We start from the raw sequence: 14,866 nt of genomic DNA, 5'->3' as shown, positions 1-14,866 counted from the left end.
CTCAAGTTTTTTGGAAGCTTTCTAGACTTTGTCATTCCTAGCAGAGCATCCACAGAAATTTTTTAACCTATTTCAACTAGCAAAGATGTCATAATTTATTTATTTTAAATAGTGCTGTTCAAGTGGAAAAAACACTTTTAATATAAGAAGCCACACTTACTCAAAGCAACATTATACTATTTCAGCTAGGTTTTGAAGCATTATTTACCCAAATTCTTGTTAACAGGATCCAAAATAGGGTGTTCACTAATTTATTTCACTTAGCAGTCTCAAATAGGCAACAAACCTATTTTACAATTGCCTCAGCATTTTAAAACCATTTATTTTTCTTTTTTTTTCTCCCTGAGATAGTAAATTCTGCTTTGTTGTTCTTAAGCATCATTCTGCTTAATAAGATCACTGAAAGAAAAGGAGATGCTTATATCAAAATAGAAGTTGAGGTCCATTTAAAAAGCAGTTGAGAGAAGGATTCTGTTATGTCACTGCTAAAGCCTCAAAATAGGTGTTGAGCCTTATGTTGATAAAATTAATTGGAAAAATGCCAGGAGTTATTATGATGAATGGCAGGATAATAGGTTTAGGGATTTTTTTTCTTTTTTTACCTAGAATAGATTGTTGATGCCTTATTAAATAAAGGCACAATAAAATAATGAATGGTCTTCAAAGACATAAAGATGAATAAGAACTGGAGTTACACAGTAGACAAGGAAAAAAATGCTTCACAAGTTTGGATCCTTTTTGTTCCATCTTTCAACTTCAATTATGATTCAATAACATTTTCTTAGGAATTGTGATATTATGGGTATTTCATGAGAAGGAGGGCACAAAATAACTTACTTCCTTCTTCGTCAATTATGGAGTGACTATTTTAAAGTGATATTCACTTACTATGAAGTAAAACCAGCAACTGTTTTACATACACAACGTTTGGAAAGCATAATTTAGAAATGATTGCTCAGCATACAAGGGTGAGAAGAAAAGCATGTCCATTAGTCATTTTAACAAGGCTAAATAAGTTGCTGTGCAGTTTTTACTGTTACCTGTTGATGTTATCATTACATATAATGTCTGAAACTTAAAATCAATGAATATAATAGTTAAGTTGTTAAACCATTGTTCTTAAGATTATCTTATAAGAAGGACACACAATGACCTTCAGTAAGATTTTATAAAGGTAAAACATTGGCATTGGCCATTGCCAACCCTGGTCTCTGTTTTCAGCAAACTGAGTGTCCCACCAGAATCAGTTTCTCTGTTTTTATACTTCTACCTCCTTGGCCTTTTAGGTTTCGTTCTGTATGCAGTAATTCATTGTAATAGTGCATTTAAAAGCTGTATAAAGACCTATGTGTATGAAAATGGGTGTGAAATCATCTTACAATATGAAAATCATCTTTACATTGATCTAGATGAGGTTATGGCAGAACATTTTTAGCAGTTGCAGATTGTTTCTTTTGAAAATTTGCATGATTCTTGCCTTTTTCCAAGTGTTTAAAGCCTGTTTTTCTCTACCTCTCTTTCCTATAAATGTCCTCTGCTAATCTTTGCAGGCAAATTATCTTTTATTCACAACCCTCACTAAATTCTCATGTGTGTTTCCATGTATTAAGGGTTTTTTTCCCTTTATTTTGTTCTATATGTGAGACTGTTTTGCTTCATCAGATGGTTTCCAGTTCATTTGGGCTACTGTTTTATCAAGTCTTCAATGATGTAATAAATGATTACAGTTCAAATCCTTACTCTATTGGAGTGGCACACTGCTATTTAGCTTTGGGTTTTTTGGGTTTTTTCTATAGCTGACCTACTCACTGGCTACTGTTCAATCATTTCAAGCCAAAGATTAATGGCTTGAGTTGGTTATCCTTAATGGATACACCTGGAAAAATGAAAAAAAAAGGCTACAGTGTCTTTAGAATATATGAGGAGTTTGAGTGGAACACTAGATCTGGAGAACCTGTTTGAGTGGTTGTTTTGATATTCTTGTCCATAATCAAACAGGCATGAACTCAGTGGGGTGAAATTTAAACTCATGAGAGTTTAAGGGGATGTCAGATATACACAATGGACAAGGAAAGGAACAGTGTTCCCAAAAAGGGGGGAATATTCAGAGAGCTGGTGCCCCTGTTTGCTCCTTGGGTTCATGGTTGAATTAACACGTGCTTTGTGTGTTCCCTGCCTGTGGCACAGCAGGTCCTTCTTGCTCAGGAGGCTGTAGCCAAATTTGTACCCAGATGTTTGCTTCAGGAGGATGAGTATTGCCTTGAAGTGCTTTCAGAACTTTGCTTACATACTATTTGTCAAATTCTGGGTTTGTCACCTTAAGTAAACGTTAATTACAATGTTTCTATGGCTCATGCAAGTAAATGTTTATTAATTCTTCCCAGACTTGATTTTACTATGAATTTAGAAATGTGAGGTGATTGCAACTTGATTAGTGAAGTTCAAATAATTGTTGGCAGTAGTTTGATAAGATCATAATAAATCCTTTTGAATATGTTTTTGTTTTTAGCTCCAGGGTTTAAGCCACAATGTTATTTTCACTTTGGATTCTCTCTTAAAAGGAGACTTAAAAGGTGTTAAAGGGGTAAGTGTTGCAAACTACATTTTTGTTTCATGTTCATCGGTCTAGTGACTGTTTTCCTTTCACTCGTGAGAGTATTTCTTATGTTGGCATTTATGAATAATCTGTATTTAGTGCGAAGAACAAAATTGGCATGACTGCAATGAAATCTTGAAAATTTCATTGTAAATTGCTGGTTTAGTGTGCACAGGAAAGCAATACTTTGCAAGATTCAAACCCAATATTTTTTTCCAACTGCCTTCTGAAATGTTTTGAAGAAAACAGAATTTTTGTTGCTATTTATTACTTGATAACTACACAGAAAAAGTTTAAAAATGTTCTAAGACAACTTTCTGTTTCCTAAGGACCTCAAAAAGCCTTTTGACAAAGCCTGGAAAGATTATGAAACCAAATTGTAAGTATTTGTCTCCCACTTGGCTTTGTTTTTTTGTGGTGGTGGGAGTTTTTAAAATGAATTATTATTAGCAGTATTATTTGTATTATTAGTATTGTTATTATTAAGATGTAGTTATTTATTGTTTTCTCCAAGTAACACACAGTCTAGAGAACACAGTTGAAGGGAGGGCAGTTTCATGGCTCAATAGCTTCTGAAAACTTAAAATATACAGGATTTGGTGGAAGAGCTAATCTTCAGAATGTCTTCCTTGATGCTTCTTAATTATTACTTTTTCCCTAAATAATGCAGAGCACATTTTAGTAGAAGGAATTCTCTAAAATGTTTCCTAATTAAAATTTCAGTACAAAGATTGAAAAGGAGAAGAGAGAACATGCGAAACAGCACGGGATGATAAGGACGGAGATAACGGGAGCTGAGATCGCCGAGGAGATGGAGAAGGAGCGGCGGCTCTTTCAGCTGCAGATGTGTGAAGTGAGAAACAAAGTTCAGTTTTTAATTGCAACACCAGAACGTCTTATTAACAGACTTTGTGGGTCTTGCTTGAAGGTGGTGAAATCTTCTGTCGCTTAATGGGGGTGGAGAGAGGAAATTATATTAATGTGACACCGTACAGCAATATAAAGATAATTATGTTAGCAACTCTTGTGCAAAGCTTGGCTTCTTTTTTTTTTTTTTTTATTTTATTTTCCTTGTTTTTAGGTTATTGTGGGAAGATTCTTGGGCTGAAAATACACTGTGGAAATATTTCTTATTTTATCAGGTTTATGGTTTAGCAATATTTTGATATCTTTCTTCCAATATGCTTTCTGAAGCCTTTGAAAATTTCTAATAAAATGATAAATGTTAGTGATACATTTAGTTCTATAAAGCTGATTTTTTTTATATTAATAGTTCTTTTTATTACATTTTAGTGGAGATTATTTAAATTGCACAGTGTTTGTACTGTCAGAATATTTCAGTAATGACTACTGTAGCACTAAGAAAGAGGAATCTTTAGACAATTGTAAAGGATGAAACATTTTTCTTGAATTTGCTTTATGTTTTGGGGTGCTTAAATTTTATAGAGAGGCTAGATAAATTGTTGCCTGTTTTAAAGTTAGTTTAGCAGTGGTGGACTGGTGTTTTATGGCTCAGCACCCAAGTTAAACACAGAGTTTAATTCATTGAGCTGCTGATGTTTTATCGTTTGAAAACTGTTGAAGGTTTTGGTACATGATTGTCAATGTGTTGTCCATTTTCTCTACAGTATCTTATTAAGGTTAATGAAATCAAGACAAAAAAGGGTGTGGACCTTCTGCAGAACCTTATTAAATATTACCATGCACAATGCAAGTAAGTGTTGCAATGCTTTATGCTTTAGTTACAATTTTCTTTTTTGCACAATTTTTGGTTTCCCTTAGTTTGAATGTATGGGGGCTTTTGCCATGACTGTGTTGTGCCAGGTGTCTGAATCTTCCTCTTCTGAGGCTGTAGACTTCTAGGAGAGAGTGTGTGAGTGAGTTTGTGGGGCAGGGCAGCGATGGGGAAAGAGGCTGAAGGAAAACCTTGCATGTTGCATACAAAAATTAATTTTATTTCCTGAGGCAGAGATCTAGAATGCATTTTTATAAATATATTGTTTATTCTAATTAATAGTTTTTAGTCTTTGTGTAAATTTTAAAACCACTGTGAAAGCCAGTAATTTCTTTGGATTTCCTTAAGGTGGAACTGGTGAGATGCAACCTTGTCATCATTAGAACCACAAAGGCAAACACAGGAAGTTAAGTTAAATACAAAAAAAAAGATTTTAGAAGTTACTGTAGGAGAAACATGTTGGCTATATTCTCTCTAATTTGATATTTGTTCAAGTCACAATTGTATATCTCCACTGTTGAAAAATACTCTACTTTAAACTATTAGGAAGGGTTTTTTGTTGGGGTTTTTACTTTTTTAATTATTTTGTTCAGTTTTGAACATGGAAAAAGCTGGATATATTTTATTGTTTTTGCTGTTTTTCTACACAAGACAATCTACTTTGTGCTGTGAACTCGATACATTCCTGATAAATCAAAGGTATTTTTCATTCCAGTTTCTTCCAAGATGGCTTGAAAACAGCTGATAAACTTAAACAATATATTGAAAAGTTGGCTGCTGACTTATATAATGTAAGTTTACTTATGAGTAACTTTATATCTGAAAATTAAATTTTTTTGTTTATATATGTACATTTTAAATATAACTGCAAGGATCTATATTTAATTTACATCTTATAAATGAAAGGTGTGTTACTTGAAACTGAACATAGCTAGGTGAAGAAAAGACATCTTGACTGTTAAAACTTCATATGCAATTTTTAGAGCTATTAGGAAAAGTAGCTTTCATTCTACTGTTAATTCAATCATGCATTAAGATAAAACTACTTTTAAATGTGAATATTGGAATCAGCTTATATTATTAACATTAATTTTAGTACCATTTTCACTTTTTAAAACCAAACTACTTAATGATAGCATCAATGCTTTTAAATTAATTAATTTGTGATGTTCATTGAAGAAAAGTAATGACATGGAATCAAAGATCACTTGTCATCCAAGTGTTTTTGTATTCTGTAATAAGAATTACAGCAATCCCATTTGCTATTGTAATTTGTTACTAAATTAAACTGTATTTTCATTCCTTAAGTAATCTGTCAAATTTATTTGAGTTATTTTAATATTTCAGAGGATAATTTAGTTGCATTAGATGTAGTAAGCCATGACAATATAACACAACAAAAAGTGCATGTCAAGTTATACATTCATTTTAATTTGGTTTTCAAGCAGTAAATGCATAGAAGGTGAATATATAAGAATGGACTGGTACATGAAAATAAACTCAATTATTACAAAAACACAAAATAATTGAGCTAGTTGTTCAGGACATCTAAAATGGTATATTAAAATGCATAAAACATTAAAATTAAAGTTCTATCCAGCAAGCATATAATGGCAATCTCTTTCTATAGATAAAGCAGACACAAGATGAAGAAAAGAAACAACTTACAGCTCTTAGAGATTTGATAAAATCTTCTCTGCAGCTTGATCAGAAGGAGGTAAACAATTTAGACATGTTAGCTTTGGAAATAATGTAAATTTGTGAATTTTATATTCAGAAATTGGTTTAATTAATGTTAAATTTGTGTAATTGTTGGCTCAAAAGAGTTGGACTTTCAACATCATGGCAAACTAATACTTACGATGTTCAACTACATATCAACAAACATTCATTTTCTGTTTCCAGTTTATGTACAAAGAGAAGTTATTCTCTTTTTTAATGTACTTTCTTAATGTACTGTAAGAAGAGTTGTAATGGGTCAGAGAAATGCTTCCTCTACCCCTGCATGCTGTCCTTGACAATGAAAAGGAATGATTGTTCAGGGAAAAAAAATGAAGAGAAGGGATGCACACCTCCATCTTGTGTTCTGCTATCCTCCAGCCAGTTTGTGATCAGGATTTTCCTGACCCAGGTGATCCCAAGGCAGAATGAGAACCAGAGGTTTGCCTTTAGCTGTGGTTTGCACTTTGGAGTTCAGCTGCTAACTCACATGGATTTTTGGCTGTTGTTCTCCTCTCCAAACTCCTTCTGCTAATAGTATACAGTAAGGAAGAAAATTTGTTTGCTATTCAGACAGCAGGGACTGAGGGCAGTTAAAAAGTAAAATTCATCATCAAATGCACTGGTATCTGGTATCCACTGCAGAAGTGGAGGGAAGCACGTGTGATGTCCATTGCAGATGTTCTGGAATACTTCTTGAACTAGGAGATAACATAATAAGACACATCACAGCTTTTACCTGAGATAGTACTCTGACTTTTCAAAATCATAGTGCCTGAGAGAAATACTGAGTATCCCATGGTGACTGTGATTGTTGGGAGGGTCACTGTAGCTTTCCTTCAGGAAAAAGGAAAACCTTTGCTTACCCTCTGTTCAGTTTTCTTATAGGTGTATAAGACATTGATATTTACTGGGTATCTGTTATTAAATATTAATTGTAACAAAACATTAGACAGATGCCATTCTGCTGAATATATATGATCATCCAAATGTATGATCAACAGTATTGCTAATATCATATGTACATAAAAACATAATTTACAACCAGGTCGCTGAGTCAGCCAAGTTTCTGATGCCAGTTTATAGTGGGTGTTGAGAGTAAAATGCAGGGCAATAAATCACTGATACTTCCTCAGAATACCCTCCCATTAGCAGCTTGACTGGCTTGGAAGTCTTTGAATTTATGCCGTTGCTTTTTGAAGAAGTGTAAATCATCAGTTTATGTTACAGCTTTGCCTTTCCCACCATGGCTGCATGTTGTGTGGAAAGATCTTTCTGCTTTTATTTGTTTTGAACTTTTAGATCTGCTTACCCTTTTGAGGATATGAGTGTGTGTGTGAATTTATGATATCCTCACTAGATACTTTTTTTTAAATTTATTTTTTCATATAAAACCTTACATTGACTTGCTTTTTGGCCAGAGGAGGTGTGTAAGTTTGATCATCTGTAAAGCTAACCATATCATCCTGTTTCTGAATCTTCATGGTGAGCTCACAGTATCTTATTCTTCCCCTCTGCATCACTTGGCATTTTTTTATGCTGATCTTCACCTGTCATTTGTTGTCAAGCTACTCACTATTGTTGAGTTCCTGAGAAATTCTTCAGTGAGTCTTTCTTGAGTATCCTGAATAATTTAATAGCCTCTAACAAAATTTGACAGTTTACTGTTCACCTTTTTCCATATTGTTTGTGTTAGACACAATATGTGCTGGCACAGCTTTCTGTGAAACTCATTCAGCTGTTTCATGCTTTTAAACTGTTATGTCACCTGAGGACTTTTCCTCCTGTCCTGTGGCAATGTGATTCTTTCCCTTTCATAAGGAAGAATAAGTGCCCATTGAAAGTCCAGGTACACTGCATCAGTCATCATTTACTTACTGATTCTTCCAGGAAACGAGGAAATTTTTGTACACAACCTCTCTGTTCAAAAGCTGCCCTGATTTTCCAGTGTATGTAATAATAAATATACTCTTCAAAGTAGTTTTCATTAATCTTCTTTCTGTGCTGTGAGGCTAAAAAAATCTTTAATTTCCTGGAATTCTTCTGAAACTTTTGAAAAACAGGGCAAGTAATAAGTGCAAATATTTTCATGGGCTGTCACATAATTCTATAGATAGCCCATTGTGTTCATGGCCACTGTGTGTAGATGTATGGCTTGAAGTTAGAAGATTAACTAATGTGGAATCCCAGTTAGTAAGGAATGAAGGACAATTCCTTACAGTGGTGTTTTTTTTTCTTTTGAATGCTTGCTTATATGTGCTTACATAACATAGGTGTACATCATATAGCAGACAAACCTTGGCCAGGAGGCTGTTCCTCTTCCTGCATCTCTAATCCCACCATTCTGAAGGACAACACAGCCTTACACCACACTCTACATGATTTTTAGAATTTCTTGCATGGCACAAATGCTGAGAGGAGTACCATAGAGCACCTTTAGCTAGATCCCAATTTACTGTAAAAGCTGTCAGCTCTTTCTAATGCTCAGTTTTCCCTTAGCTCATACTTTACAGTCTTTCCTGATTCTCAGTTTGGTATTTTTTTCCCTTCCATCTGCAATGTGCACATGGACTAACCAGATCTCTTTCTGAACACTTAGACAGCTTTCCATACAGGCATTATGTTTGTCATCTCCCTATATTATCTAAATCACTCTGAACATAACTCCTGCTCATTCTGCATCAGGAATTGATTCCCAACACACAGAGCAGCAAGACTTGCTCTCCTCTCATGTATCTTTTCTTCCACAAGCTGATTATTTGGGAAGCAAAGAAAAACATCTCCTCCTCTCCTCCTCTCCTGCTGCATTTGTTGTTGAGTTCATGCTTCTTGACAATCAGCCCGTTCTTGGAAATAAAGTAGGACAAATGGGTGGATGTTCTTCAGAAGTGTATTGTGCATTCATGGCTGGATATGGTACAGTCCACACAAGTCAAGTTTCAAAATTGCTCATAGATTATTATGAGGCAGAGTAACAAGTGAAATATAATGTTTGGATTTTTGGTTACCTATTTCCTGTATGTGTAGTGAAAAAATATATAGTTAAAAAAAACCTCATCTAAAATATATAAGTCAAATTTAAATGTGAAGTCAAATTTTGAAACTTGAATTCATGTTGAAATGAAGAAGCTTCACAGGCATCACCAAAATAAACTATGCAACTGTTCTGGTTGTAATTGCAGTCTGGACGAATTCTAGGACTCTTGAAAAATTCTGTGTGTGTATTTGTGTATAATATATGTATATAAAGTTATAAATGTAAAAAAATAAAGTATTTGTTTTGAAGAGAATTGAAGTTGTGTCTTAGAAGAAAAAGGAGAAATGTTGTGATTCTCAGATATCCAGGCAATTCACAGGAGAGAGATAGAGAACTGCTGTAATGAAACAATCTGCTTTTTTTGATAAAATAACCACTTGATCACATTGGTGTTCAAGTTTCTGTCTCAAAATCAACATGAGCACTTTCAGTCATGAGATTCTGCTACGTGACATGAGTCAGAGTGTAATGATGCTGGCAGAAATTGAGGAGCTTGATAAAACAATGTGTTACTCAGGTATTCAGTGTGTGCTCCTGAAGCAGCATGTCAGCATGCATTACTCCTTGGTAAGAGACAGCAAAGCCTGATGTGGCCCGAGTTTTCACCAGTCAGCCTCCATCACTGTGTGTATCCAAATCTTCAAGTACATAAAGCTGGGCTTTATTATTGTGACAGATGGCCTGGTGGATTATGATTAAGTATACATTTTCCCAATTATATTAGTGCACTATAATCTCATTGATGGAAAATCGATGGATTCATGGAATTATTGAAGAACATTAAATGAATGGGATTTTCTCCAGTGGATTTGTAAAAAAATCTCAAGTATTCGTATCAAACATTGCTTTGGCAGGGAAGCAGTTTGAAATAATAAAATTGAGGCCCTAGTTGTTGATAGTTAACAGTTTTTTTGATTGAGAGAAGGAAATTGAAACTAGTGATTCCTGTCCAGATTGTAAATTCTGCGAGCTTTAACCTCTTTAGAGCTGCTGTGAGAGAAGTGAGATGTCCTGACATTTTTGAAGTCTCAAAATACAGCTCCTGTTCCACTGTTGCACTTGTTCAAGGGGTTTATTTAGCATTATGGGCATCTGTAATGACCTTGCACATTTTTGTGGCATACCTGTCCTTTTATCAGTGAAAAAGGTATTACTGTAATCACTGCAATTGCCTGGTTCCTGGAGGAGCACATCTTGACCATGTTTGAATCCTGGGCTGGGCAGCAGTGCCAGTGCTGCGGGAAGTACCATTGACATTGGTTCTGCTACAGGCAGTGTCTCTTGTGGCCACTGTTGTGCTGTCCTCATGTCAAGCTGGGGAAGATTTTGTTACCTTGTGCAAGAATTATCAAATTTTGGAAAATTATTACGGTTTATGGCTTTAGGAAAAAGTGTTTTAGTGAATACCAGTGTACTTTTAATTGTGTAAAGCATCTGATCTTGTATGTTGCAAAATGCTCATCTCCTAAGAAGCTTCAATTTTAAAAGAAACCAAGCCTTTAATACAGGCTTCTGTTCCCTATTTTTGTCTATTAATTATTGCTGCAAATGTAACTTAACAGCATTAAGTTGAATATAGCTAATTTTTGGAATCATGTTTTGTGTCTGTTTCATCAATTATTTCTTTACATTTTGATTTATTTCCCCAAATCTCCATCTCATGTACTACTTGCAACAAGAACTATATCTCATTATGTTCTATCCTATACTAATACCAACAGGATTAATTCCCTAATTCCCATGGGGATTTGAAATTTGCTTTTAACAAACTGAGCTGCTGACTGGGGTGATGTGAGCCCTGTTGGCAGCACCCAGCTTGTAAGAGCTTCCAGCCACAGCTGCCAGTTTCACCAAAGCGTTTCTCTAAACTCTGTATCAAACTTGTTACAAAATGAAAACCAATTGTAAGCACTCTGGATAAACCAAGAGGGAGTAATCTTCAATATATATTGGTTGTGATAGTAAGAAAGTCTGCTTTAAAGGGGAAAGGTTATTGAGAAGGGAGTAATTGAACTTCTTATTCTTTTCAATTTTTTTTTTTTTTTTGGTGGGATGTTGTCAGATGTTTTTCAGGTTATTGTTTCACAGTTTTCAGAAACAAATTGATGTGCCCTTAAATACAGCTTTTTGCATACACTTGCAAAAATTAAAAGTTAACTTTGGGCCTGATCTTTTTCAATGGAAATTCAGAATTAGCTCCTGTTGTGGAGGATACAATATAACTATAGTTTTAGGCAATTTCAAGATTACAAAGATTAGAAGATGTATTAAAATTTGATCCTGCAGTCCTCTTAGGTGTTTTGTGAAGCCAATGTCATATATGCCAGGTTGCCTGGAATTTTGTTTTGATATTTTGTTACTGGATGAGACAAAACCAGTATGCCTAAAAAATAGTTCTTGCCTTCTCTCTATTAGTGTCTTTAGAAAGGGGAAACATTGTTTTAGCAATGGGGGCTATAACATTTATGCTCAAGGAACATGTTTTTTTAAATGAATAATAATTCTTGTTTCAAATTATTTGCTTTCTCTTTCCTCTATTGCTTTTGCCTTTCGTGATCGAAGTCTAGGAGAGTAAGTCAATGTTTTAATGAATTTGGGGGATTTTTTTTTCTAATGTGCTTGTAACAAGTTAATCCATTTCACTTAATTGTTTCACTAGATCAGGCCAAAAGTTATTTCAGTCGACTTCATTCACTAAAATTCATTACTTAAACATATTTTATATTTGAAAAAATATTATTATCATTCGTCTTTCTTTATATATGTGTTTCTATATATATGCATGCTAAATTCTGTTGTTTTCTTTTTGAAATTATATCTTAGCCTTTTACTTTAGCTTATAATATTGTGCAATATTAAATATCTGTATTCTAAAAGTCTTTGTTCTGAGATGCATATTTGCATCAAAGGCCTAATGTGTTGATTAAATCTTGAACATGCATCTAGTTCAAGATCACGTGGTGTAAAAGCAAGCTCTCCTATGAATGTAAAACATACAGTAGGAGTTCTCCTTTTTTAATCTTTATGAATTTGTGATGTTGAAGAGAAGAAAGAATAAAATAGGCTTAAAGGTTAGGAAAGTTTACTGTGCACATCAGGAGAATGTTAATGTTGTGTTTCCCTTTTTCAGGATTCACAGAGCAGGCAAGGAGGGTACAGTATGCATCAGCTTCAGGGGAATAAGGAATATGGCAGTGAGAAGAAAGGTTATCTTTTAAAGAAGAGTGATGGGTATGTTCTGGTAGCACATAATAGTGAAATCTACTGCTACATTCAGGCTCTAATTTTAACAGCTTTCTACTGTGGGTGCTTCAGGCATATTCTCCTAATGCTCCTGCCACAAGTACTTGTGAGTTCCAAAGTTCAAGCCTGACCACAGAACTGAATTTAAAGTAGCAAATATGAAAAGCATGACAAGCAAGCATAAAAAATAGTCATGGTTAAAAGAAAGCTATTGTCTTTATAACTCTATAAAAGATGATTAAGATTTGTCACAAATCTCCAAGGTTTTTTTGATGAAGCATTTAGTAAAGTTTTGACTGCATCTGTTTGTTTTTTAAAGCTAATCGTCTCAAAATTATAATGATATTTATGTATTTTGAAGTCACATCTACCTACTAAAAGTGAAATGATATTCTTATTAGGTTAAGGAAAGTATGGCAAAGAAGGAAGTGCACTGTGAAAAATGGAATTCTTACCATCTCACATGCAACGGTAAGTTATTTTTATACCTTTATATCAAAACAATAAATAGCATTATTCTTTCCTGGTGAATCTGTTGCTGCTAATAGGCTATTGCAAAAAGGATAGGTTACTTCAGCTTCTGACTGTTGAAATTTTGTGAAACTGTAGCTTATGAAATTAATTTATCAGTAGTTTAATAAGAAAATGGCAAATGTATTGAACAGACTTCTCAATAATGGATTTGGATTTCAGATGGATTTGCTTATAAGGATTCTCATGGTATACATGTGAGCCACATAATTTGGGAACTTGGCAAGTATTTGATACTAGGTTAGAGTCTGAGAGATGAGTGAAGGTCTTTAGTATTTTGAGTACTTTTAACTGAAAGTTTGGAATGCTGGGAAGTTTTGTTCACAGTGAATCAGGCATATATCTGAAGGATTTTCCTAGGAATGCTCAGTCATGAGGTAGCACGAAGGTGATCCTGGGGGAGGCAGTGCTAAACCTGTGTAACACTGTAAAACAGTGGTAAAGTGTAACACAAACTTGTTGGAAACAAGCACAGGAGTTGCTCTTGTTAAAGGAGATTGTCCCACTTCCTCACTGCTTTTCCCCCTTTGCCCCAAATTCCACTGAGAGCCCTCAGTTTCTAAAGCTTACTACCTGTATAAACCCCGAATTCCTCAAAGAGACATTTAATTATCATATCTTAAGTGACTTCATTACAGCACAGAATATTGGTATTGCTATTTATCCAGAGTTCTGAAACTCCAGATCTTCAGCTTTCCACTTCCATTTTAAAGTTTTAGGATTATATCTTTGATTTATTTAAAATGGGAGGAAACTTGGAACTTGGGCATTCTGTAATGAAAAACTGAATTATAGTTTTGCCCTTGTTGAAGAAATGCAATTAAAAACTATTAATATTAGCATATTGTAAATTTGAGGTTTTTATTTTCATCCCTTTCAGGTAAAATGAGACCATGAAGATTTTAATTTTTTTTAGTTTTAGCAGTGTGTCCACTTTGAGAGACCAAATCAGACCAAGTGATGCTGGTCTCCTGCTTTTTGAGGGCGGATGTGTGTGCATATCCAAGCCTTAAGTAATATCATACATGCCCACTCCCAGAAAGGGAAAATAATCCTAAATCAATACATTTTTAAAATAAAATGAATTTTCTTTTTAGTCCAACAGGCAACCAGCTAAACTGAATTTATTGACCTGCCAGGTGAAGCCAAATGCTGAAGATAAGAAGTCCTTTGATCTAATATCACGTATGTAGCAGCTTTAGCACCATCTTGTACTATTGGGGTTTCTGAAAATGTCATTGCAAGAGCCTTTGAGTAGAGCACAAGGCTAGAGCTCAGAGTTCAGGTCTGTGTCCAGACACATACAGTGTCTCATGAGTATTCAGAGCCTCTGTTTCTGATGATGAGCAAATGGATGTAGAACCTTTCTCTGTGTAGATGTGGCATAGGTACTGTTTGTTTGTGACGGCATATGTGCTGCTCCTTAAGTTCAGAGAGATGTTGAACAGCTTTGTGGAACATGTGTTATCTGTATCCACCAGGAAAGGAGAAAGACCTTTGGCTTTATTCTGCTTTTCAGACATTATTCTGCTTTTTGAGGGAATGAGGAAGACAAGGAGACCAAATTTCTTTCTCTCTTATCCTACATTAAAATATATTTCTCTTTGTTTGAAAATTGGTAGTGCCTTGTCTTCTGAGCATTAAAGCTCACGTGGTTCCCTTTCTTCCTATTTTGGTCTTGTACAGCAGGTGTTTGTATCCAGTCTGGTTTTAAAAACTCTTTTGATGAGTCAACTTAGTGTTTTCAGACTTTACATACAGAGTATTAACCAAGAAACAGTTCCAACATTCTGTATTGGAAAGGACAGTCTAGGAAACCTTTGACTGTGGGAGATAATAGCCACTTCATGTCTTCATCTGTTGGTTAGTGAAACAATTTTCTTGGCTCAACTGGAGGGAAAAACTATATAAAAGAAACAAATTAATTTTGCCCTCTTCTCCTAATTATATTTCTCTTTTGACTTCTGAAAGGGTAAAATTTGATCCATGTATTTATTTTTTTATT

General features: G+C 34.5%; 1 protein-coding gene across 6 annotated transcripts in view; it reads left to right on the top strand.

Annotated features, from left to right (window-relative positions):
• The window catches only part of ASAP1 (ArfGAP with SH3 domain, ankyrin repeat and PH domain 1), a 145,833-nt gene that overhangs the window by 84,867 nt on the left and 46,100 nt on the right, over positions 1 to 14,866 (top strand). For 4 of the 6 annotated variants that reach the window (XM_038127152.1, XM_038127149.1, XM_038127151.1 and 1 more), the window contains 10 exons: positions 2,510 to 2,584; positions 2,926 to 2,975; positions 3,320 to 3,449; positions 4,225 to 4,310; positions 5,047 to 5,122; positions 5,962 to 6,048; positions 11,650 to 11,658; positions 12,218 to 12,318; positions 12,732 to 12,801; positions 13,959 to 14,046. In XM_038127152.1, coding sequence (XP_037983080.1) covers positions 2,510 to 2,584; positions 2,926 to 2,975; positions 3,320 to 3,449; positions 4,225 to 4,310; positions 5,047 to 5,122; positions 5,962 to 6,048; positions 11,650 to 11,658; positions 12,218 to 12,318; positions 12,732 to 12,801; positions 13,959 to 14,046 — 772 coding nt within the window. The remainder of the gene's footprint in view (positions 1 to 2,509; positions 2,585 to 2,925; positions 2,976 to 3,319; positions 3,450 to 4,224; positions 4,311 to 5,046; positions 5,123 to 5,961; positions 6,049 to 11,649; positions 11,659 to 12,217; positions 12,319 to 12,731; positions 12,802 to 13,958; positions 14,047 to 14,866) is intronic. The other 2 variants (XM_038127153.1, XM_038127150.1) reach the window with 1 other exon arrangement.

This window comes from Motacilla alba, chromosome 2 (assembly GCF_015832195.1).
Source record: "Motacilla alba alba isolate MOTALB_02 chromosome 2, Motacilla_alba_V1.0_pri, whole genome shotgun sequence".
Lineage (NCBI taxonomy): Eukaryota > Metazoa > Chordata > Aves > Passeriformes > Motacillidae > Motacilla > Motacilla alba.
The sequence above is the reverse complement of the archived record's forward strand: the minus strand, read 5'-3'. Positions and strand labels throughout refer to the sequence as shown.